A 24,907-nucleotide genomic window follows, 5' to 3' on the forward strand; every position below is an offset into this window, starting at 1 on the left:
GACTGGCTGCATTTCCATATAAAGCCTATCTGTAGTGGCTGCAGTTGCTTGTAGGATCAGATCTTTTTTTTTTTACAAGATTTTATTACAATGGCCTTATTGCAGGTTAAAGTTCATAGCTTTACCTGTGCAAAAATGCCTGTTCATGCAGTTAATTATAAAGGAGAAATCATTTTATTTGACTATGGGGAAATGAGCAGGAATGAATGCAATTAGCAAGTTGAGTATCAGCATTGGACTGTCCAAATATAGTGTTACCTGATTATCTTCTGTTTGATAAACTGATGGGTGTTTTAAGCAAAATGACTAGTATTTCTGTTAGTTAGATGATTATGAAAGACGTCTTGTATAACTGTGGGTTATGTGGCGGCAACATACTTTGTATCATACCAGAGTTTGATTGCACAACCATTAAACCTTCAAACCATGCAGCAGGTTGTCACAAGTTGAAGCAGCACGAGCGCCCCCCACCAATCTCTCATTGCACTGCATCAAGCAAGCTGTCCCGAGTTCACCGGCGATAGGCTGTAACACTTACAGCACTTTCCCCCAATTGTTAGGAACCCAAATCCGCGATGAATATGCAAAAGTGCCGCGCAAGCCCAGCCTACATTACCTGTGATGATCTTAAATGATCTGACATCGAGCTAGCTACTTCACCTGCGGTCAGTCTGTTCTTGCTAGCCGGTTAGCTAACTGTTTAGCTTGAGTCTGACAGGAGAGTTACAGTATCATGGAAAATACAAAGCCATTTCTGCCGGGAGCGGAGCTGCTGAACTGGACAGCGGTACTAACGGCTGCTGCCTGCGGGATGGGAGCGCTGGTCCTGGTGGTGAAGAGGTTCAGCCACCAAAAAGTCCAAAATAAAATCCTGAATGCGAGAAACCGAAGAGCTGAGAGCCTGCAGCGAGCCGAGCGAGCTGTCAGCCAGTACAAGGACACGGTAAGATTTCATTTGAACCGTTAGTTAGACAACGTTTAGGACGTTTATATGTTCACGGACTTCAATTAACTAAATCTTCACGTATAAAATCCCTGCATCTGTCATTTGCCACCAAAACGCCGAAACCTGCCTGGCTATACCACCAGCTATAGCTAAATAACTAATTAACCCCAGACCTACAAGTTTCCGTGAACAGGGTCAAAATTAATGTCACTCTCATTGAAATTGAAATTGAAATTTAATTAATTCTTCAACTTAATGACATAGCCTACACTTATGCATTTGACCTTTTAGAGGTGTTTTAATTATGTTTATTCATCACGTCAGCAGGGCTTAGGCTATTTAACACTTGGAAACAAACTGTTCAGGCACACTCTAAAGGATGTGTTAAAAATGACACAAATAATGTAAAATTCCTACACACAAATTCCTATTTTTGGATGATGTAGGCTATTAATGTTGACGTAACCAGTGTGTTAAAGGAATAGTTCACCCAAAAATGAAAATTCTGTCATCATCTATTCACCCTCATGCCAAATGAAACAGGTGAAATTTGTTAGTCCATATAACACACAGGGAGGTTGCCAGCACAACTTGGTAGCAGCCTTCTCCAAAACAACTGAAGTCAATGGGGACCTGTTCTTTAGAGTTCCAAAACAAAAACAGCCAAACAATCACACTGTGAATAGAAAGACCTATACACCATGATTTGTTGCAAATCAATCAGCTGTAGTTCAGATTTGCACTAGATTATGGTGTAAATGTAGGTCTTCTTGGAACTCTGAAGAACTGGTCCCCACTGACTTAAGTTGTTTTGGAGAAGGCTGCTATGGAGTTGTGCTGGCAACCTCCCTGTGTGTTAATATGGACAAACTTCACCTGTGTTTCAACTGGCATGAGGGTGAGTAGATGATGACAGAATTTTAATTTTTGGGTGAACTATTCCTTTAAGGATATTAACTCAGGAACTGTGTCAGATAAGTTAAAGGTCCCATATTATGCTCTTTTTAGCTGTTTAAAACATTTCTCAGTGGTCTTTAAAATAAGGTTATGAATTCTGTTGCAAAAAAACACACAAATCCAGGCTCTATGGGGCCTCTCCATCCTCTCAGTTTCTCCCCTCATTAACTATGCGCTATTCTGAGTGGGCGGGGATGCTCTGATAATGAGGCGCTGCTCTGATTGGCCGCCTGATCGGCTGGGGGGGTGGGGGGTGGGGGGGGGTGCAGACGCGGAAAAACTCCAAGACCAACATGGCAGCTGCTTGTAGAAGAAAACTCTGTGACAGAACATGTAAAACCTACATTTTTGAGGCGGAATCTGTCAACCGAACAAGAGGATGCAACTACCGAAGTTTTACAGACACGGTTACAGCAGGATGTCTCTGAGTGGTAGGTTGAAATTTCACTGTTTTCATACTTTCTCACCGTGTGTGTGTATGTGGTTGCGTCGGCTAACGTTATGTGTTCTTTCTGGATAGCCATAGCGGACAAATTTGTATCCCATAAAAACGATATCTAACGTTACCTGCCAGAGTGTCTCACACTGTAACTATACCGTATGGTTTGTTTGATTCGTTTTTAGCCTGACGTTCACCGGTGCCGGTGGTTTGAGGCTGTCTAGTAAGCTCGTCAACACAGTAGGTGTCGGTAGCTTTTAGCTGGCTACTTGGATAGCTGCTACTTGGATAGCTGCTGTAATGTTGTTCCATGAAGTGTCTTACAATTGCCGTTGTACTGGCTAGCGATAGGAAACAAATCCACACCAGACATTATGTAGTTATTATGTTCAAATACATCAAATTGATGTGAAGACGCAAAAGAACTCATCTGCAGTGGATACAAATATTGTCACGACACCGGCAAACATATGGTTATGTCCCATGCTATCTACCATTTGGACATATGACTGTCATAATTTATGCCAGTGTTACTCAGCTATAACGCTATCTGAACTACAGCTGAAATATTCAAAAACTGCATCTCATGGAGGCCTGCTGGTCATTCCCCCTGTACATAACATCTTACCTCTTTTAGAGTTGACACCTTTGTTTGTCCTGTACATGAGGTTGTACAGTGCTCACATCTACTCTAAATTGTCTGTGCTAATAAACATATAATATAGATAAACGTAATCTTCAGTGTAATGTTCGTATAAAGCTTGCAAAATTCAGTAAGTTACCCTTTCTCATTCCTTAGGTTACCAGAAGAATGAAGCAGCTTCAGGATCCACCTACATGCATGTTGATCATCCTGGTCTGGAGCCTGTATGTTTGAATGTGTTCTCACTACAGAATGCAATGAACATTTATAAAGCAGACTGTGGGCCCTTACAGCTTAGAGGTAGAGAGCAGTAAGTTTTTTTTATGCATTCTGGGTTAGGGTGCATGAATTGATTTGAACATGTGACTTTGGATAATACTTTACATGACAATAAATTTGAGTAAAATAACTGTGTGTTGTTATACTTTATTACACATCCATGTAGAGCACCTGAAAGTCTTTTAGTGACAGGGGTATAGGACAAAAGTTACTGAAAAAGTAATATAATCCAACACACTGTCTACACTTGCATGGTGCTTTATTACATTTCAATCATTGAAATGTAATAAAGCACCATGTAAGTATAGACACTGTGTGGGATTATATACATTTTTCCCTTTACACACCCATGTAAATTAAATGTGAAACCAGTAAGTAACCACAACACTGACTGTTCATACAGAATAAAATTATTTTATTTTAGAAAAGGCATAAAAAAGGCACATGTAGAAACATAACATACTGCTTATGCAGGACCATAATGGGCTGCTGTTATGTTACAAAATCTCCATCTGTGAGTGTACACAGGGTGTATCAATCACAATAATGATTTATAATTTGATGTTTTTAGTTATCTGTTATGTATTCGTGGAAAACACCCAACTACAACCTGACCTCATGCCAGATAACCAAAACAACAAAAGAAGAGACTAAGTATTCAAATGAAATATATTGACAGTATGTGTACCCTCTTCTCAGTGTCTAGCCTACAGATCCTTTGTCAGCTAGTGCTGGGGCTTTCTAGGTCACAGGGTCAGAGTATTGATACCAGTGTGTGTGGTGCTGTGCAAATGCTGTGAGCTCCCTGATGCTGCCAGCTGCGTCGGGTTCAGACTGCCTCTTGATTGAACCGAGACATGTGGCTGCAATGATGTCCACCTTGGCTGGCCTGTCAGACTGGGCGCACAAGTCTTCTGGGATGGGGATCTTCAAAACCTGGCCCACATGAGGTGCAGGGTCCTGGAAGACTTGATCAAAGATGAGGTCCATCAACTCATCGACGTAATCTGTGGAGTAACAGAAACACAGAAGTCATCAGTTGTTCCATAACAAAAGAATATACATTGCATAGTGTGGCCTGACACTGGCGAGTAGCAAAATGTGCAATTTTGAGTCATAAATTATTTTATACTATAGTTTATACTTTGTTATAACATTTTTATATTTATCTAACGACTGTCTGAGATGTGCTGGCCCCATAGCAGGGAATAGCAATGTTTAATGCAACCAATTATCTCAAATATTGTTTAGGATATTGCATCATGAGTAATATCTACACCTTACAATATACTGCAATCCAGTAACATTACCACAAACTACAGCCTCAATAATTACTATGTAGTTGGTTCTAAACACAGTCTCATGAAAAATAGGACATTACAATCTCGAAAGGTAGCATTTATTGTAGTCTCGTTGTTCATGTTTTCTAGTTATTTTTTGCCACAACCCCAGCTGATAACAAGACTAGAGTTGCCAGACTAGGTGCAAAGACAGAACGTGAAATATTACATGTCATCAGCCAGTAACTCCCTTCAATTCATTTGGCATTAGAAGTGAAATGTTCGCGGTGACCAGAGTCCCCGATAAACAAAGTACTGTTCGAGTTTTGCCACGTTAGGTGCGGCTGTCTAGAAAGGAGATGTGTCCGCAAAGTGAGCCAGAGGAGCTAACCTTAGCTAACGCTAATGCTAACGCTAACGCTAGATTAGCACGCCGCTAACGGCACTAACTCCTAGCCTGGATCACAGTAGCTTTGTCCTTTCGGGGCCTGGTTAACTAGACGATTGCTAACTGTTGTTGTTGTTGTGGCCAACAGGCTTCCTCGTATTCACAGGCCCGCATCAAACTCCGTCCCATCGGGACTGGAGCTAAATCGCTACCCGATGCTAATCGGACTGAAACACCATAAACTACCGTATTCATTTCTCATTCTCAAACTACGTTAGCGGACACATCTCTCCACACAAGGCAACTGATTTAGCAACAAAGCACCATAGACTGTGTTAAAAAACAAACATGAAAACAATGTCGCAAACAAGCAAATGGAACATAACTTTACACACCTTAGCAAACCTCGACATGTTCTCAAGCCCAGCTGACTGTACCCAACTGTAAATATCATCACAAAGTGGCGACACTTACCGATTGCACATTTGCTGTTGGGCCACATCCAGTTGGGATAAATCCATCTTCCATCTTCCAGGAGCAGTGTTGATGTAAATCCTGCTTTGTATTGACACTCGTTTACGAAGCAGTCCGAGGTAAAGCGGTTAGCACAAACATGCAAATTTGGACTAAGTTTACTGTAGTCAGAACGTTATTGTAAAAAAAATATATTTTTATCTTCCGATGCTGAGAGGCAGTGTAGAGCTCCGTGTTCAGCCTTGAAGCCAACAACGGAACATTTAGCATGTTTTGCTCTTGCTTTTGACATCTGCTAAGCTGTAGTAGCGAAGGAAAACAATGGCGGCCGACAGCCCACAGAGAGCAGAGAGGAGTGGGAGTGGTTATCCACCTTGGAGGTCGGCGTATGCAAATTGCTCCCCTTGGGACGTCACAAGGGGAGCCAAATCAAAACGGCTCGTTTTCTGGCATGTGTTCCCAGGGAGGAGGCTAGGGCAACAATGCAGAGGCATTCACTTCTCACATTCTGGGGGTTGTTAGGTTGAGGGATGACTAAAGTATATGTGTATGGGCAAGGAAAAACGTGTTTTTCATAATATGGGACCTTTAACACAAATGTGTAAACTGTTAATAGTAGTGTTAAAAACATATCTAAAACCCAATACAATAATGTGTTCTTCAGCACAAAACTAGTTCACTGCTATGAAAACACAATAGATGGTACTTTGTTTATTTCATTAAATTCTTGAAACAACCTAACAAGGTATAACACAATGCCACCCCACTTCACCTCATTTCACTTATTGCAAAACTGTAAATGGGTTGATGTAGACCTGAGGGGAATATGCTTGGCTTCAAACCTCATACACCAGAGTTTTGGTAGTGGTCCAAATGTGATCAACATGCCTGGGCAATAGATCATAAAATGGTGCTTAAAAAAATGGGATGAGTTTTCTTTCAGGATAGCGTTCTTGGAACAGTCTGTCATGGTCTATGATAAACAGTTTCGGGAAACACTGCAAGTCTTGTGGCTACAACATGAGCCAATATGATGTTGCATATCTTTAGGTTACCAGGGTAACCCCGGTTCTCTGATAACCGAGTGAGGTATCTCACTATGGGAACCGCCTTCTGGCGTGACCAATCATGGAAGCTCCAATAACACCACGTCTGTCGTGAGACAGACCAATCATCTTAAGATGCACAGGCCAGCCCGTCCCCCTTTATAAGAGCCCGCGGCGCTGCACCTGTTATTCTCAAGTGTATTTCTTCCACATACCCTACATATGCAAGCAGGGCAGTGTTGTGAGATACCTCACTCGGTTATCAGAGAACTGGTGGAGTGAGCCCGTAGGCTCTCCGGGGGCTGCAGTCCACGACTCTCATAAGCCAGAATTATAGACTCTACCACCCAGTGTGACAGGCGCTGGCGAGTCAGAGCCCTCCCTCTGGGAGAGGGGGCCCAGGATACAAAGAGCTGGTTACTGTTTCTGAGTCCCTTAGTCCTGTCCACATAGATGCGTAAAGCTCTCACAGGACAGAGTGAATTAAGCCGCTTCTCACTCTCCTCTGCAAAAGGCGGTGGGTGAAAAGCAATCAGCACCAGTGTGGGGCAGCTGTAGGCAGAATCGCTAATCTTAGGCACGAAAGCTGGGTTAGGGCGCAGCCTCACCTTCCCATAGCCCGGGGAGAACTGCAAGCAGGATGCGTGCACAGATAGCGCATGTAATTCACTTCTCTGTTTGGCTGACGTCAGAGCCAGCAACAGGATAGTTTTTAGAGAAAGCAACTTTAAATCAGCACAATCCAAGGGCTCGAAAGGCAACCCTGAGAGCACCTCCAAAACAGTTGGCAAGTCCCATGATGGAACTAAAGGTTTGCATGCGGGCCGCAGTCGGCGGGCTCCCTTCATAAACCTCTTTATCAGAGAATGCTGTCGGACCGGCGCATTCCCAAAACCCACATGGCAGGCTGAAATAGTGGCCAAATAGACCTTAATGGTGGAAAAGGCTTTACCATTGTCCAGTAAATCCTGCAGAAAGCATAATACATCCGGGACAGAACTCTGGATCGAAATGATGGCTCTAGCCTCACACCATCTCTCAAATACTCGCCACTTATTATCATATAATGAATCTGAATGTCGGGTCTCCCTCAACGGGAGACCTGACTCATTCAGATTTACCCTCTCACATACCAAGCCCAGACAGCCAGTTGTTCGGGGTGTGGGTGAAAAATCTGTCCGTGCGCCTGTGACACCAAGTCTGCGCGCAACGGCAGCGGCCATGGCTGGCTGTGAAGGAGCTGTACAAGCCATCCACAGTCTGCTGGGCCAATACGGGGCTATCAGAATCAAAGACAGCTGCTGCTCTCTCACTCTGATTAATATCGGAGTGATGAGGCTGAGCGGGGGGAATGCGTACAGCAGCGTGTTTGGCCATGGGTGAGCCAGAGCGTCCGCTCCTAGCAGTGCATCTCTGTTTCTTAACGAAAAGAACAGAGGACACTGCGCGTTTTCGTGCGATGCGAAGAGATCTACGGATGCTCGGCCGAATCTCTCCCACACCAGGCGAAGCACTTCGGGGTTGAGCCTCCACTCGCTGTAGAGAGGATTTCCTTTGGAGAATAAATCTGCCCCGCTGTGCAATATGCTGGGGACGTGCACCGCGCGTAATGACAGCAGGCGCTTGCTGCTCCACAATATCAGACTCTGGGCCAGTCTGTGTAACTTTAAAGAGTGCGTGCCTCCTTGCCGGTTTATATAAGCCACGGCTGTCGTGTTGTCCGTCCTGACAAACACATGACACTTTCCCAGGAGTGGCAGGAAATGTAATGTTTGAGCGCCAGGGAAACAGCCAACAGCTCCAGGTAATTTATATGAGCATGACAGAGCCTTGGGGGCCAGGTCCCGTTTACAGTGTTCACTACCGGTGTCTCTCCAATGACAGATAGCCTGGGGAAACCCCCACCATACATCTGAGGTGACGTCGTACGTCCAGACGCAGCAAGGATACCCAGCGCTGGAAATCCCTCATTCTCAGCAGCCCCTGAGGAACGACAGAAATGGCCGATGCCATCAGCCCTGTCAGGCGGAGGCAGGCTCGTAGCGAGATAGAATTTCCCCGGCAAAACAGTGCCAGGTGCTGTTGAAATTTCTCCACCCGAACTTGTGATAGAAAAGCCCGAAAAGAAACAGAGTCTATTTCGAGGCCCAAATACTCTATACTCTGAGTGGGAGACAAAACACTCTTTGCGTGATTGACACTGAAGCCCAAGCTGTAGAGCCTGTCTAACAGCACCTGAGTGTCTCTCTCTGCTTCCTCCCTGCTGGGAGCGCAGAGGAGAAAGTCGTCCAGATATGCCAGCACTCTGAGGCCCATGGCTCGCATCGGATTCAGAGCTGCTTCCACACAATTGCTGAAGACTCTCGGGGCGAGTGACAGCCCAAATGGCAGGGTCTGATACTCGTAGGCTACGCCCTTGAAGGCGAACCTGAGATATTTTCTGTGTGCTGGATATATGCTTATGTAAAAATAAGCATCCTGCAGATCCACTGATGTGAACCAGTCGCCTGGTCGAATCAAGCGGAACAGAACATTGTGTGTGAGCATCCTGTATTTGTATTTCCGGAGGTGTGAATTGAGGAAACATAAGTCCAGAATTGGACATAATGAACCTCCCTTTTTCGGGACGAGGAAGTACCGGGAGTAAAAACCCAGACTCCTCTCCTCCTCCGGCACAATTTACAATTTACAATTTCACATTTGGCAGACGCTTTTATCCAAAGCGACTTACACATGAGATTTGCATACAACACAAGCAAGTTTCTAGATAGGAGAGAACAACGAGAGTAAGTGCTATAGAGCTAAGTTCTGGTCCAACAGGACAAAGGTGCTACGAGACAGTGCAACAAGCTAAGTTCTGGTCCAACAGGACATAGGTGCTACGAATTTGAATTGCCCCTCGGCTTAAGAGAGAAGAAATTTCGCTCTCTTCCCCCAGAGGCTTTAGCCTGGCTGCGACAGCGGCTTCTTTATTGAAAAACCATGTAAAGTGCTTGGTGTGAGCACTACGTGACACTTTCCCACTTCCCTCTGAACTGTCCCCGCAGCGTGTTGAGGGGGGGTATGTGAACTGGGTAGCACTGGGGGAACATGTTGCTGGTAATTGTGTCTCCTTTCAACACAATATGAGTTAAAGGCCTATTTCACTGCTGTGAATATGATGATTTATTAAAACTAGGTCACCCATGTAGTAGAAATGTGCAATTATTTTTGAAATTGGAGCCCTATGACCAGAGAAAACTGAGAAAACAGCTGTAGATTCCCCATATCGCTGTTAAGGGGGAATCCTACAACAAGCAGAATGCATTGCACGCTTCACTGACTCTGATGGTGCGTTCACGGTCAGTGTAGCACCAAAGACAAAGTTAGCAGAAAGAAAGCAGCATTATATCTCTTTACTGAGGCTTATTTTCATTTACAAAACGTTTTTCCTCATTGAGTCTGGATAAATCGCACCCGTTTTCAAAGGATCATAAAACAAACCAGCGCGCTGGAGTCAGTTACGTTATGTGGATCAACTTACCGAGTGCTGAACGGTGCCGCTGGATGTAGCCGCAAGTTACAGGTAAAGTTAACACAGTCGCTGTTCGCTGTTGTTCTGTATTCAGGGTTGGCAAAGTCCGATATAATATTCTGTCAGAAAACAAAGTCAGGTTCACCAAAGCACCGTGAAGTTTGTTGCAGCGCGGAGTTTTCTGTCTCCCCCTGACGATCATCACCGGGCGTTCACAGGTGTTCAGCTCCCGGTGCAGAGCGTCTCTCTCGGCTGACGCTGTTACAGCTTCCGTGGTCGCCCTCTCCTCCACACTCTGTTTTGTCTGATTCCACAGCACTATATTCGGCCTCATAAGTTGTAATAGTGGCGCCACATCTCTGCTCTGACATTAATGGCTTGTTGTTTTGTTGTGTTAGATTCAGCTTTTCTGGATGAATCACGGAGAAACTTAGCAGCTTAGCTTAGTTTAGCTGTGGCTGAAACGTTGCTCCGGTCCGGTGGTCGCTTCCTCTTCCAGACTCTGCAGGCAACATGGAGGGAAGTTAAACATTGTTCATTTGCATCTACTACCGACATTGTAATGATACAAAGCTGGTTGAAAATCGGCGAAGTTGCCCTTTAATATTGACTCAATGTGTAAAAGAGAGCAATACACAGAAGTTGTGTACACATTCCAAAATATATCAGCGTTTTTGTATATTTTATGAACAACGTCCTAAAAAGCCATGGTCCAGTGACAAGATGTAAGTACGCTTTTGTAGAAAGATTACCCGACCTGTTGTACTCTTTAAAAAAAAAAAAAAAAGTGCTGAATTAGTATATGGCAGTTGCTGTGTTCTTGTTAGCTAACCAAAGTTAACCTAGTGTCAGGATGTTCTTAATGTTCCTATTACAAGGACATTTGGCTCCAAGTGTCAATTGTTGTTATCAGCTATCAGGCATATGGAGACACGCAGGAGCCATGTCTTGTCATTTTCTCTGTCATGTACATATTTGAGCACTATATAGATCACAGGTCTCTCACTACGAGTAGAGACTAACATCACTGACTGTGTTCATGTTGTTTCTCTCCAATGATGCATCATTAAATATCTGCCAATTTATCAGATCGACGCCTGTCTGTTCCTGTGCTCCGGTATCAATATCACCATACAACAATTAGTACACACACAGCTTTAGTACCAGCAGTGCAAATGTTTCCCATAGGAATCAATGTATTAAAATATAATGGAAGTATACTTCCACTGTCTCTCTCTCAGAAATGAGAAGTCCAAAACACATGAAACTTTGCACAGACATACTCACATATCCTATGAACATTATGCAAATAGCCATGAGTCCAACAAAAGACAAAGTTCTTTACAGTGTTTTACATTAAAATGAATGAGTCATTTTGACCGTGCTCATGGAAACTTGGGGTACTAAGACAAAAACAATTTTCTGTACAAAAGATTCATAAAAATGTATAGGTAAAGATAACATACAACAGTTTTGAGGAATACAAGGAATATCAAATCATAAAATATTTTTCTTGAGAAAATATTGCAAAACCACCACAGAACAGGGTAATTTTGACAGAGTGCATATATCTTGCCATACCCAAATGACTTGCATGTGTGTGTTTTCACTTTGCTGGCTTCCTCTCTTGGCCAAACTAACTTTTCACTTGTCTTCCAGCATCCAGGGACAGACACTCCTCTCATCCTTTCACTTTCCCTGCCTGAGTTGACAAAGCAACTGAAGCAAGGGTCGCTGAGCCCTGAAGAAGTGTTTTACTCCTATATGGAAAAGGTTATGTAAAAGTTCTCCTTCATAATATAGCTCATTCAATGCAGACAAAAACTGGGGCAGCCCTACAGGCAACTTCCAAACGTTTAACAATTTTCTATCCATGCCCTTCACTGACTTATCTCAGCATTGTTCAGTGGATGCGTTGTTTATTGTTTTTACTTGGCTGTGCCCTCCACTTCCAGTGATCTTTGACCTAAACTATCCATGATGTCTGCAAATGTTTGTTTGAAGCTATACACCCTGAGCCTTGAAAAAGTAACTGTTTACAACATTGTGGCAACTGTGTCAAAGTCATCAGCCACTTAGGTTTTCTGCAAACTCCCACTAAAGCTTATCTGTTGTCCTTTTGAAAGCCTTTGGTTGAATTTTTCCATGCTGATTTCCCCACAGGCCTTAGATGTAAACAAAAGACTTAACTGCTGCACAGAAGTTTTGCTGGAGAGTTTTGACCAGTTGAAAACTGTTGACTCCAGTAAGGATGGTCTATTGTATGGGGTCCCTGTCAGCATCAAAGACAACTTTGGATACAAGGTAATCTGTGGTTATGTATTACCATTATAATTCAAGCATGGCACTAACACTGCCAGGGTTAGGGAATCAATTTCTATTGGGGCCAGTAATGTTAAATATATATGCACTTATGGCACTGCAATTGCATTCTTAATATGACACAAGTTTATTTCTAAAATACAAGGATCATGACTCTTCGTGCGGCCTGATCGGCAGGTTGGACCAGCCTGCCTCAAAGGACAGTGTGCTTGTCGAAGTGCTGAAGAGACAAGGAGCCGTTCCCTTTGTGAAGACCAACGTGCCCCAGGGCCTGTTAAAGTAAATAATTTCCCAACTGAATCGTCATAAAATCACACGGATAGGCTATGGCACCTTTGTTACAGACGTCATGTAGTCATTGTTTGTTAACAGAACACTATGTGGTGGTTTTATCTGGTTTGGTTTGGCAAACTGACACACGGTGACTGCAACAGTGTGCTGTCATGAGTAAAGATCACGATGTTCCTTGCTTCTTTGTGTTTTCCCCTTCATTTACCTACCTCCAGTTATGACTGCAGTAACCCCATCTATGGGCAGACTCTGAACCCCCACAACCTGCAGAAGACCTCCGGAGGTTCGTCCGGTGGGGAGGGGGCTCTCATCGGGGGAGGAGGCTCTATACTTGGCTTCGGCTCTGATATCGGAGGCAGTATCCGTATTCCTTCCTCCTTCTGTGGGATCTGTGGGATCAAGCCCACATCAGGTCGGCTGAGGTAGGTGCCAGTCACTGTTATGGCTTATGATTGATTTGCAGCCATAATACTTTGCACAAACCAAGTTTGATGACACAGGATAAGCTTTAACTTTCTTTAACTTTCCTTTGGTGATATATTAAATGTTTTTCTTTGTGTGTCACTCAGTTCACAAGGTATAAGCTGCGGCGTTCGGGGACAAAAGTCAGGTAACTGAAAAGTCAGGACAACTGAAATTGTCCCTCGGGACATGTACATATAACTTGCGTAATATTTGCTTAGTAATACCACCTGAGGTGTCTAAGAGATTTGAATTTGTCTTCCTTATTATCTCAGTGCTGTCAGCTCCTGGGCCCATGGCGAGAGATGTAGACAGCCTGGCTCTGTGTATGCAGGCTCTGCTCTGCGACCACATGTTTTCCCTGGACCCCACCGTGCCGCCCATGCCTTTTAACTTGCAGGTGTGTCCGCTAGCCCAGGATTCATATCATTGCTCAGTATTCATATCAACTTTATTGCCATTCCACGTTACACAAGTGCACAGGGAAATAAAAGCTGCAGGGCGTACAATACAAGAAACAGTGCAACAAGACAACATATATATACAACAATGCAATGGCAATTTGGAATCCAACTGTTTAGTATTAATATTGGGTATTACTCAGCAGGAATAACAAGGTGCTTGGGAGTACAGGATGTAGGTATAAAGTGACTGGTGCATCAAAGTTCAAGTATTGCAGTGTTAGCAGTTGATAAAGTGCCCGGTGCATAGTAAAGTTTAAAGTGACTGATGAATCAGACAGAAATGATGTTCAGCTGTGTGTTTGTGAGAGTCCTGTAGCTTTGGGGTAAAAGTGTTCCTGAGCGTATAATTGCTGGACCGACCGGTTGGGTGGGGATATATGAGCACTTCTTCTTACACTGCTTGTTGTAAATGCACAGTGTGGGTGACAGCGAGGACCCAGTAATGGTTTGGGCTGGTTTCACCACCCTTTGCAAGGTGTTGCAGTCAGACGCTGTTAGGGTTGGGATTCAAAAGCATTTTATTGAATCTGAATCCTGTATTGAATCTACTCATCAAATCCAAATCCTTTCAAATCTTATTGTCAGTAGAGCTACTCCAGGTCTCATCTGGACGATGTCAAAATTATGCCTTAAAATGACAAAATTCAACCTAATATTCACCAATATTATTGATTGGTTATATGAAAAATGTGAATTCTGTTTTTCAGGGTGTATTTCCACTCGTATATATCCCTACTGTACTGTAACAAATGAAAATGTTTTTGTCTTGTCTTCAGGTGTACCAGAGCTCCAGGCCTCTGAGGATTGGTTACTATGAGAACGACAACTACCTGCAACCATCTCCAAGCATGGTCCGAGGCCTCAGAGAGGTGAAAGCTCTGTTAGAGAGAGCAGGGCACACTGTAAGACACACACAAACACACACACACACACACACACACACACACACATAAACACCACTCTCCATGAGCCACCTGTTTTTAATACAGACTTGTGATTCATTATAATGACTTTGTTTCTCTCTGTTATCTGTCTGTAGCTGGTGCCCTACTTTCCCCCTAAGATCACATTTGCCATGCAAGAGCTGATTATAAAGGGTGCCCTCGCAGACGGAGCCGACACCCTGCTCAGCAACCTGTGAGTTCCCTTTGAACAAAAGAATATAACACCTTTAAAAAAAATAAAAAATGAAACAAACGGTTGTTGGCATGCTGTTTAATGATGGGAATTTAGGCTCTTGCTTGACGTCACATTGAGATATTTCCAGCGCAGCTACAATGGAGTTGGATAGTAGAAAAGGTTTCACCTATCTAAAACATCAACAGTAAATGTTAGGTGTCAGTCCCTCAGAATCAAAGAGCGAGGGCTTATTTCAAAACTCACCATTTTGCACTGACAATCGACAATCATACAGGGAGAAATCCATCATAGAAGAGGCAGAGAGACCAGTTTCTCCACTGACAGTAGGGTCAATAGACCAGACTCTAATGCAGCATCTAGACGTGTTGTGTTGTGAGTAAGGGGCGTGATTCTTGACCGGAGAAAATTTACTCTATTGCTCTTATTATATCGCTATTGCTCTCTCCACCAACACATATGCAGCATAGAGAACCACATTCTCTGGTTGTTATTGTGGTGGAAGTTTTCTGTAATTAAGAGACTTGGAGATGAGAAGTTGTCTTTCTGTCGTCTTTATTGCTTGCAAGCAAGGCGCAATGCCCACCCAACGAGTGTGTGAGACAAAGAGCGAACCAATGTGTTTAGTCCACCCTTTTTATAATCATGTAGTAGAAACAGCTGAGTCATGAGTGGTCCGACACATTCTTATACTTGAAACATTATGCGATTAGGGTGCATCTGTGCATAACAAAATCCAGTTCCAACCGGACACTCAAGGCCTTCTCTGGTCAGAACTGGGGTGCAACGGATCACAAAACTCACGGTTCGGATCGTATCACGGTTTTGAGTCATGGATCGGATCATTTTTCGGATCAGCAAAAAAAAAAAAAAAAAAAAAAAAAAAAAGGTTAGGTTTAAATTAATTTAAAAATGTGCTACTCTTGATTTGATTCTTTTAATGCAATGCATTTTTCTTGTTCTTTTATATGAATTTTATCTTTTTATTTGTCTTTTATCTGCCTTCTATTGATGTAAAGCACTTTGAGCTGCATGTTGTGTATGAAAGGTGCTATACAATTAAAGGTTATTATTATCATTATCATTATCATTATCATTATCATTATCATTATCATTATTATTATTACTACTACTGCTACTTTGGCTCTGATGCACCCGCCACTCTCTGTCTGTAGTCTCCAGTCTGTAGTCTCGCTCAATGTCCCGCCCACAGCACCATCTGATTGGTTACACGTCACAAGTAATAGCCTATTAACACTGAAGGCTGTGCCAAAGACAGGCAAAGAGACTGGAGTTTCTCCGAGCGGAGCTGTGTGTGAAGGGAAGGCAGCACATTGCCGAAGTTGAAACAAATATCACAATCTTGTGATCTATTTCAATGATGACATGCCCAGCTTCCCAGTTCCACCACTGAAGTCACAGCCGACGGGATTTCAATCAGTGCAGGCGAAAGCGACGGCTTTTAAATCAGTCGCTCGTCCTTTTTTTTTCTTCCCCAACGCAATCATTGCGCTTCAGAGTAAAACACAGCAGCATCTGTCTTGTCTGTATCTTTTCACTGCAACTCTGCATCGAGATTTAGGGAATTATTACTTTAAAAAGTAACAGCGGCAGTAAAACTGTATTTCACACTATGATGGTTAAACTTTGCAATTAATCTGCGGTTCACATGCGTGCCGAACCGTGGGGGGGGATCCGTACGGATCAGGGATCAACTATGGTCCGTTACACCACTATCTCAAACTGGTCGAGAATGGTTGGTGAAATACATCTATTGATGCTCCTGAACACATCATCAGTGATGTAACCTGGGGTCCTTGGGTGTTTCGGGTCTTTCAACATCAGACACCCTCGCTCAGGCGACCCAACCAAGGTTGATCAGACCTCGGCTTGTGTTCAGGTGGCATTCGCTACTCCCCATGGATCTCCTCTCCTGATCCAGAGCCATCTTGAGGCTTTCTCTGCAGCCTCTGTGATGTTCTTGATGGCTCTTCTTCTCCCCATTCCGGTGATGCCCAGTGCACTCAAGGCTCTGTAGAGTGATTGTCCCACAAAACCTCTGCAGCCAACCTCAATGGGCATACACACTGCCTTCCAGCCCTGCTTACAACAGTCGATGACCAGTTCTTCTTCCTCTCGTGGGCCTCCTCCAGACGATCCTCCCACGGCACTGTCAGTTCCAACATGACAATGTTTTTGGTCGCCTCTGAGACTAGGAGTAGGTCTGGCCTCAGGGTGGTCTTGACAATGTGCTGTGGGAACTTCAGCTGTTTCGCCAGGTCCACAGAAAGCTGCCAGTCCTGCGCAGTTGCCAGGATTCCTGATGGATTCTTGGCTTCTGTGGTTCTTGGCAGCTGCTCTCCCGCCTTCACGAAGGTGATCATCTGGGTGGTGGGGCGTGTTTGTCTACGGCTGCTGATTCCCATGCTGATGGCTTCTGCGATGGGTTTCAGCACCTTGTCGTGACGCCAGGTGTACCTCCCCTGCCCAAGAGCCTTTGGGCAGCAGCTCAGGATGTGCTCCCTGAAAATTACTGAAGACAGAGACAGCATTCAACTGAGAAATGGTATCATGCTTGATACATGATGAATAGAATGGCCAGGTTTCGGAGATAAAAGATTTCCAGTGCAAACAAGGACCAATTCAACTAGCCACTGTCTTATCTGTGTCAGGTCAGGTCAGAGGCATGAGAGATGTGCTGAACAGCAGTTTGTAAATTTCCACACAGAGATGAGCTCTCATAATAATACAAAGAGAGTACAGTACAGATATTTAAGACATGTAGAATAGTATAATAGTGTAATTTCCTCCACAGTTATCAAAAGGCATTGTGGGAAATGTAGGAAATCACTAACTGAAGTAGAAGTAGACGAGGCAGGTGGAGGGGAAAAAAGTAAATTATAACAATTTACAAAATAACTCCTGGCATGCAATGAAAATCAGAGATTAATGATATATAACAGCGTCAGAGCATCCGAGTGTGGATTTTTTCTTTAAAAGAGCCATTCAACTTTTGACTCACTCTTCAATAATATTTCTCTTTTTTTTTTTCAAAACTATTCTAAATCTCTGATCTTTGTCTTTTGCTTAACAAGCTGATATTTGACAATTGCATCTAGCAAAGGGCTCATTCCTTTGCTAGGCTGGGTTCACTCATTCTATCAAAAGAAGCAGAGTTTGCCAATTGTCTGTCATTGCTGCTGTTTTAGGAAGGAAGGCCCTGTGGACCCCTGTCTCGCCCCACAGGTTTTGCCTTACTATCTGCCTCACTCAGTGAAGAAACTCCTCTCCATCCTCCTCAAGCCACTGGTGAGTTCCCACATAAATACCGCCTTAACTGAAGAAACATGTAATTCTGCCTCATTGTCTTTGGCTCATCTGGCAAGTTCCCAAAAAAACAATTGACAGAGACAGCACTTAAAATCAACAGTTGGCATAAACAACAGCAATGACAATAAAAACATCTAACATTATAGCAAATTGAATACATAGAATAGAGTGTGTTTTACCATAATGATACTTGACGTGTGTTTTATGTTCTCTATCTTCTCTTCCCCAGTATCCTCGTATCGCTGAAAGCATCGGTGCTATCAGTGGAGTTGGGTGAGAAAAATCTAGAAGTTGTGTAGATTGTGCTCCAGTCTTTGTTACCTAATCTCACATGGCATGATGGGGGGAAAAATCCAGACGAATATTGATCCTCTCCCTGCCTTGTTTTTAGGTCTGTTGCAAATCTGTGGAAACAGCATAGCAGTATTGAGGTACGGATAAACCTTTTAATGAGTTATTACCCAGCTGTGAGTGGGCTGTCAACCAGTAATGCTTGTGCATGTATAATTTGTTTTTATTAGGACTACATCCAGGAAACTATAGCAGAGTGGAGGAGGTGTGAGATGGACGTGCTGCTGTGCCCCATGCTCGGACCGGCCTACAACTTCTTGTACTGTGGAAAGCTCACCTGTACGGTACACTCATCAGTTGTGTGTTAATATAGCAGTAATACCCAGAAGGCCACGGTAATGGGTAAAACGGTGAGGTGTGAGGCACAGCTGAGTGTGTGTTGTCTGAAATATTTTCTGTTTCTACTTAATTTGGTCAAAGAGGTGTTCCAACCTGGCTGATAATTCCCATAAATCATGGTTAACTGTGTGCCGTTAAAAGTAGATTTGTTTGCTATACTAACTGTTGTAGTAGTAAGCAATATTTCTTGCTCCCTCCTGTTTTTAAAGGTGTCATATTCAATTTTCATGATTTGGTTTTCAAATATGCTACGGCTCAGGACAAGAGTAACGTTCTTCGTGTTTTGCAAATAAACATAGTTTAGTCAAAAGGGGATTATTGAATGGATTCCTCACAGGCAGAACAAGCACAGTACTGGATTGGCCAACAACAGCAGGTCCTCTAATTCAAATCTGAGGCGAGACTTTCCAGTGCTGCAAACTGGCCCGACTGGAAGGATTTTAGTGATTGTTAAATGAGGAGATACAATCAAGGCCAAGTCCAGTTGTGATGAGTTGACTGGAGTTAAAAAAAAAAGAGTAAAAAAGGATGAATTTTTGAAAATGCAATATCTACTTTAATCATCTTTATTAATCATCATACATTAATCATCCATGTATGTAAATAGAAGACAATTTGAAATCCAATGATGTATTTTTTATTTATGCATATGACTATTTTCAGACAGTACACCTAGCACTTCATACCTAGTTGCATCACCATCATACCCATAATCGCGGTAAAGAGCGCCCTCTTGGGTATTATTGCTGTAATATAAAGTCTATTATAATACAATGAGTAATGTAGTGTTAAACAGTTCTCTTCTTCTTCCTTTCTTTTTCTCTCCTGCCAGCTGTTCTCTCCAACACCATGCTCTACAATCTCCTCAACTTTCCCACTGGTGTTGTACCTGTTTCCACGGTGACGGCAGAGGATGAGGAGGAACTCAAACACTATAAGGGCAACTTTAGGGACCTTTGGGACAAGTTATTCAAACAGGTAAGAAATCTGTCAGAGGCGATTGATTAAATATATCTTTTGGGAGAAATACAGTGTGGGCTCTTTATCTATCTGCAAATTCAAAAAGACTCGCAACACTGGCAGCTCCCAATATTTTGCTTACTTTATTCTACATTAAAAAAATACAATGTTTCGAGCCCTCACGGGCTCTTCGTCAGGTAGGTTTTGCAATGAATCAGACAGGTTCGGTCTGATTCATTCACCTGTCTGATTTATTGCAAAACCTACCTGACGAAGAGCCCGTGAGGGCTCGAAACGTTGTATTTTTTTAATGTAGAATAAAGTAAGCATTTGGGAAACCCAACATGACAAAGACCAAATTGTCTAAAAGGAAAAATCCACACAGATTGTTGTCTGCACACTACACTTAACACCATGAAGTGTAAAGTGTGTCCATGTATCAATCTAAGCTTTGTACTGGTGCTCCATCATCGCTGTCAGGCCATCGTTCTTACACCCAACTCTTCAGTACAATCAGCTTATTGGGGAATTGCAAACTGTAGTTCCTCTGTTGGTCAGTAGGTGGAGGCAGCAGCCTGGACAGTGGGGCTTGGTTCTGGATGACAAGGTTGGGGTCAATCCTACTATAAAATGAGGAAAACTCTGTCCGTCTGTCTGTCTGCATCCATTTTGCTCCTCAATGGGTTGGCCAATCAATTTGAAACTGCACATAGGCATTGAGCATTGGCATAGGCAGAGACTGACAAAGCTGATTTTTCCATTTTCCCAAATTTACGCTGTTTATGCACATTTTTGGCAAGTCTGCACGTAGTTGTGGCGCGCGCATCCCCGGGTATGGACTAGTTCATGAATAAACTCATCAATTCCAATTCAACTGAGGAATTGGAATTGGAATTTGAACTTCCAGGAAACAGAATTTGAATTCAGTTTGAATTTCAGGAAGTTGAATTTAATTCAATGAAATTCTGTGAAATTCCATGTTTTTTTTTGTTTTTTTCTTACCACATATGAGATTACACATAGTGTTATATATTATCAATACTGAATATCGTAAAATGTTACAGGTACCTTTCAGGTGGTAGTTGATGCACAGTATGTTATCGTAATAGATACATGATTCATAGGATTGAATGTATTTGATTTGTTTAACTGTTTTTTATTTGATTCATAATGTTTGATTTATAATGTTTAACAAGTCAAGACAACCTCTCTTAGAAGTGGAATTTAATGGAGTTCAATTCTGTTTCCTCTCATTCCGTTCAATTCCAATTCTGTTTCCTTAGAGCTGGGTGACATTCTAATTCCAACTCCAGGAACTGAATTGGAATTTACCATGCATTCTCAATTCAGTTCATGAATGGCCCCAACCCTCGTAGATTGGTATTGACTGACTGACTGACTGACTGACTGGCTGACTGACTGACTGACTGACTGACTGGCTGAATGTCTGGCTGACTGGCTGCTGTGTTTGTGTGCAGGCGGTGGCTGGAGCGGAGGGTTTGCCCGTGGCTGTTCAGTGTATCGCTCTGCCCTGGCAGGACGAGCTCTGCCTGCGTTTCATGAGGGAGGTGGAAGAACTGGTCAAACAGAACAGAAAGTGAGAGAGGAGGGAGAACTGACAGAAGAAGAACGTGAGAGAAAAGGCTCCTTCTGGTATTTTAGAGGCCTTTAGTTAACTTTGCTTGGGATACAGTCAGTGAATGTCAACCCACCAGAAATGGGTTGTTTTACTTCTCTAACCTCACAATAATCAATAAAAATGACCTTGCTGTGACATCAAACCAAACTAACAAAACCTGCCTTCAAAGGGAAATTATTTAAAATCATATATTATAAATATACAAAAAATACTTTATAAGGTCCTGTGATATAACCTTTTAATTTTCCAATCTTGTTTGACCAAACTTCTTATCATATTCATGAATTGTTGGATTGATGTATTTCGAATATATTGTCCTAATCATTACGCTTACAGTGGCCTTTAAACATCTGGTGATTGTTACCTCTAAACTAAAAGAGAAATCCTAGGGTGTGTTTGCAGGGTCAAGAAATCAATTTAACTTTAAGTCTGAGTGATGGTAATGTGTGGTAAGATGGTAAGGTGTAACAGCAAGTTGGGGAATTGTTCAGCATTGCCGTAGGTTTGCACTCCCTGTTTAATCAGTGACTTGTTGACAACTTGAACACTGACATTTTGTGGTTTACATAGTTGCTTAAATCGGTTTTGGTGAACATGTCACTTTAAATACTTAGCAATCACCACACAAAACACATGCCATCTGGTAGCCACACTGAAACAAACTCAAATGTGAGTAAATGGTAATATCATTGTAAAATAGCTTTAGAAAATGTCAAGTATTTAGAAAGCTTGCTTTTTTTCTGTCTCACTATGCTATTCTACAAAGACAAACAGCAGCAACTGCTTTTTGTGTGATTTCAAGATCAAACGTAATGAGTATGTCAGCAAAAATGGTACCTATGAATGCTGCTAAACAATACACAGTCTACTTCTGTACCATCAATACTTGAGTTGGGACATGATGTAAATGATGAAGTGATTTTTCTCAGGGCTTTTCACTACTCATTCAGAGACTGTAATTTGGATTTGTCTGGCAGTATAAAGACCTAAGATCATTCCAAACATTTTGGTTGTCAAAAAGGCAGAGAGGCAACATTCACCTTTATTTACAGGAAAGGTACAGTACATTCCTTTTTTTCGTGTCGGTTGGCAGTTAAACGAATTCTGATCATCTAAATCTAAAACATTTCCGTGTTCTTTCCTGTTGTAGCTATAGCAGATACTCCTACAGTTTTACATTTTTTCATCGTTTTACTTTCAACTCTGTTTAGTTTGGCTTAGTTTACATTATCTGTCTGCTTTTGGTGCAGTTTGTGACCTCAAGTGAGTCTTCGTGTTCAGATTTCACTTTTTGTTAACAGACAAATGCAAGGGGCTTTGGTTGCAAGTGTGATTTTAGATGTTTTAAGCTTACCTCCAATAAAAATGCATGGTACGGTTTTGGGAGAGACCCTGTAAGTGTCAGTCAGGATCTGATGCACAGCATGGCTGGACAGCGTACAGGAAGGAGCTGCTGGAGAGGGAAATTAGGTTTATGATGGTCCGAGCCGAAGGGCTAAGTGCCTTGCTTAAAAGGCACATTGGCATTAACATCGCCATTAACATCGGCATTGACATCGGCAACAACTGAGTTGTCAACGCTCATTTCCCACCAGCTTTGATCTCAACCCTGAAATTTGAACCAGAAACATTTTCTGCTATATCCTTTTTTTGTAAACTTCACACCTTTTTACTTAGAAACTGTGATTCACACAGAGTTGGCTATATGTCTGTACATCAGATTAATATACTTTTGAATGAGACTTTTTTTTTACAAGAATTGACAGCTTTCCTGTAATTTGAATACTAAAAATAAAATGAAATGAATGATTGATCACAGAGAAGCCACTGCTGTTTTTTGTACTGTACTGTACTGTGTAATGTACTGTAGTTTGTTTCAGATGTTGTTTCAGATGATGGCACAAATCCACAATAACAAGCTCTTTGCACCTATAATATGACCCATTGTTTAGCTCTCTCACTTCCCACTTCCCCTGCTCATCATTTTATCAGATTTATCAGTCATGATAATTTCTGTAATGTGCTATGCTTTTGATTTGACCTTTACAGCTTTTCAACCCTATAAAGTAAATACATTTTCACATTGACCATCCCCTTCACCTTCTTTGACCATAATGAAACCAGGGGAATGTCTTTGTACTGTTTAATGGAATATTTCCTGAGATATTGGTAAAAATATCTTCACAATGTGGTGCGTCTTCAAGACATCAACTAACGGCACAAAAATATCTATCTTCACCTTCTTTACCCTCCACTTGTCCCCCTCCATCACTATGCCACAGATGAGCGCAGATCATTTTCATTCTTATTGTGAGTGATTACTGCGTTGATGCCATAACAGGAAACAGAAAAGAGATAAAGGAGACTAATGACACATGGCGCTTCCATCTACAAGGCCAGCGCACCATGTCCTCATATTGTGATTACCCTGTAACATTGTAAATATGTGTTTCTGTTGGGTTTACATAAATTTACATATGTTTTAAAACTCTCCTGGGATGGGAAGCCATTAGGGACAATGTTAGTATTTTCCATTACAATCACCCACGCTTTCGCTGCTGTCTCACTGAATGGAAATAGCCCTGTGTGTGTGAGTGTGTGTGGGTGTGTGCGGTAGAGTAAGGAGGGCACATTAGGCTAGGAGGAGAGCTGAAATTGAGAGGTTGTTCTTAGCATTATCTGTGGCACATAGAGAGAGAGTGTCTGGCTCTGGCTGTGCCACTCAGTCAGGGAGCATTAAGCTTTAAGAGGCAGTGAAGAGACTCAGGTCTTCAGAGGGAACTTGACATTGTTCGTAAATCCCTCAGGATCTGAGACAGTAGCAATGACACACACACACACATACGCAAAATCACTGCTCTCAAATTGGCCCATTAAATGCTTTTACCAATTGCAATATGGCAGCGAAGAGTGTTTTAATTAAGTTTTGTGTTATGCCTTTAACACGGTGTAATCACGTTTATCCTTAGAACAGAAATCAGAAAAAGGGATGATCAGAGGGAGCTGAAAAAGTCCCTTCACCACTGACATGTGTAAAAGCTTTCAGAACAATAAAGAAAACACATATACAGTACTGTGCAAAAGTCTTAGGCACATGTAAAAAAAAAAAATCCATAAAGCGAAGATGCTTTCAAAAATACTGAAATGAAAAGTTTCTACACATCGAATACCTTAAAGAGCAGTGTACTGACACACTAATGCAGAAAACAAGTAAATAAGAATCTAGGACAACATTTATATAAAAAAATCTAGGGTGCCTAAGACTTTTGCACAGTCAAATGTTATTCATTTTCATGTTATAACTTAATTTGAAGGATTTCATGGTTCCTCTATGGGTTGAAAATATTCTCCAACTCTTGGTCTTATGAAACTCTTTCAAACCCCATTGGATAAACTAAAAAATTGCATAGTAGTCAATCAAGACAAGACTATTTTAGTTCCTGAAAAGTTGACATTTTGGAGATATGTTTTAGCCTGACAGCAACCAATGTATGTTCAGTGAAAATGTATACATGAGAAAGATGTGACTGCCATGATGTAATTACGATGCTAGGAATAATACTGATACAGGATTCAACATGAGGAAGTGAGTGATGTTTGCTGTTATGCATACTAGATTAAAATCAATAACAGTATATCACAAAAA

General features: G+C 42.2%; 1 protein-coding gene across 1 annotated transcript; it reads left to right on the forward strand.

Moving 5' to 3' along the window:
* The first annotated feature begins 586 nt into the window (after positions 1 to 586).
* On the forward strand, positions 587 to 23,032 carry faah (fatty acid amide hydrolase). Its single transcript, XM_071540351.1, has 15 exons — positions 587 to 943; positions 11,626 to 11,739; positions 12,130 to 12,270; positions 12,434 to 12,567; positions 12,795 to 13,001; positions 13,149 to 13,189; positions 13,317 to 13,441; positions 14,282 to 14,407; positions 14,545 to 14,642; positions 17,852 to 17,951; positions 18,202 to 18,245; positions 18,364 to 18,403; positions 18,494 to 18,602; positions 19,495 to 19,640; positions 21,101 to 23,032. Exons 1-15 carry the CDS (start codon positions 734 to 736, stop codon positions 21,221 to 21,223), a joined length of 1,758 nt encoding a protein of 585 aa, XP_071396452.1. The 5' UTR covers positions 587 to 733; the 3' UTR covers positions 21,224 to 23,032.
* The last annotated feature ends 1,875 nt before the right edge of the window (positions 23,033 to 24,907 follow it).

This window comes from Centroberyx affinis, unplaced genomic scaffold (genome assembly GCF_046629955.1).
Source record: "Centroberyx affinis isolate AG114_WGS23_722 - 3 ecotype Tasmania unplaced genomic scaffold, CSIRO-AGI_Caff_v1 ptg003619l_1, whole genome shotgun sequence".
Lineage (NCBI taxonomy): Eukaryota > Metazoa > Chordata > Actinopteri > Beryciformes > Berycidae > Centroberyx > Centroberyx affinis.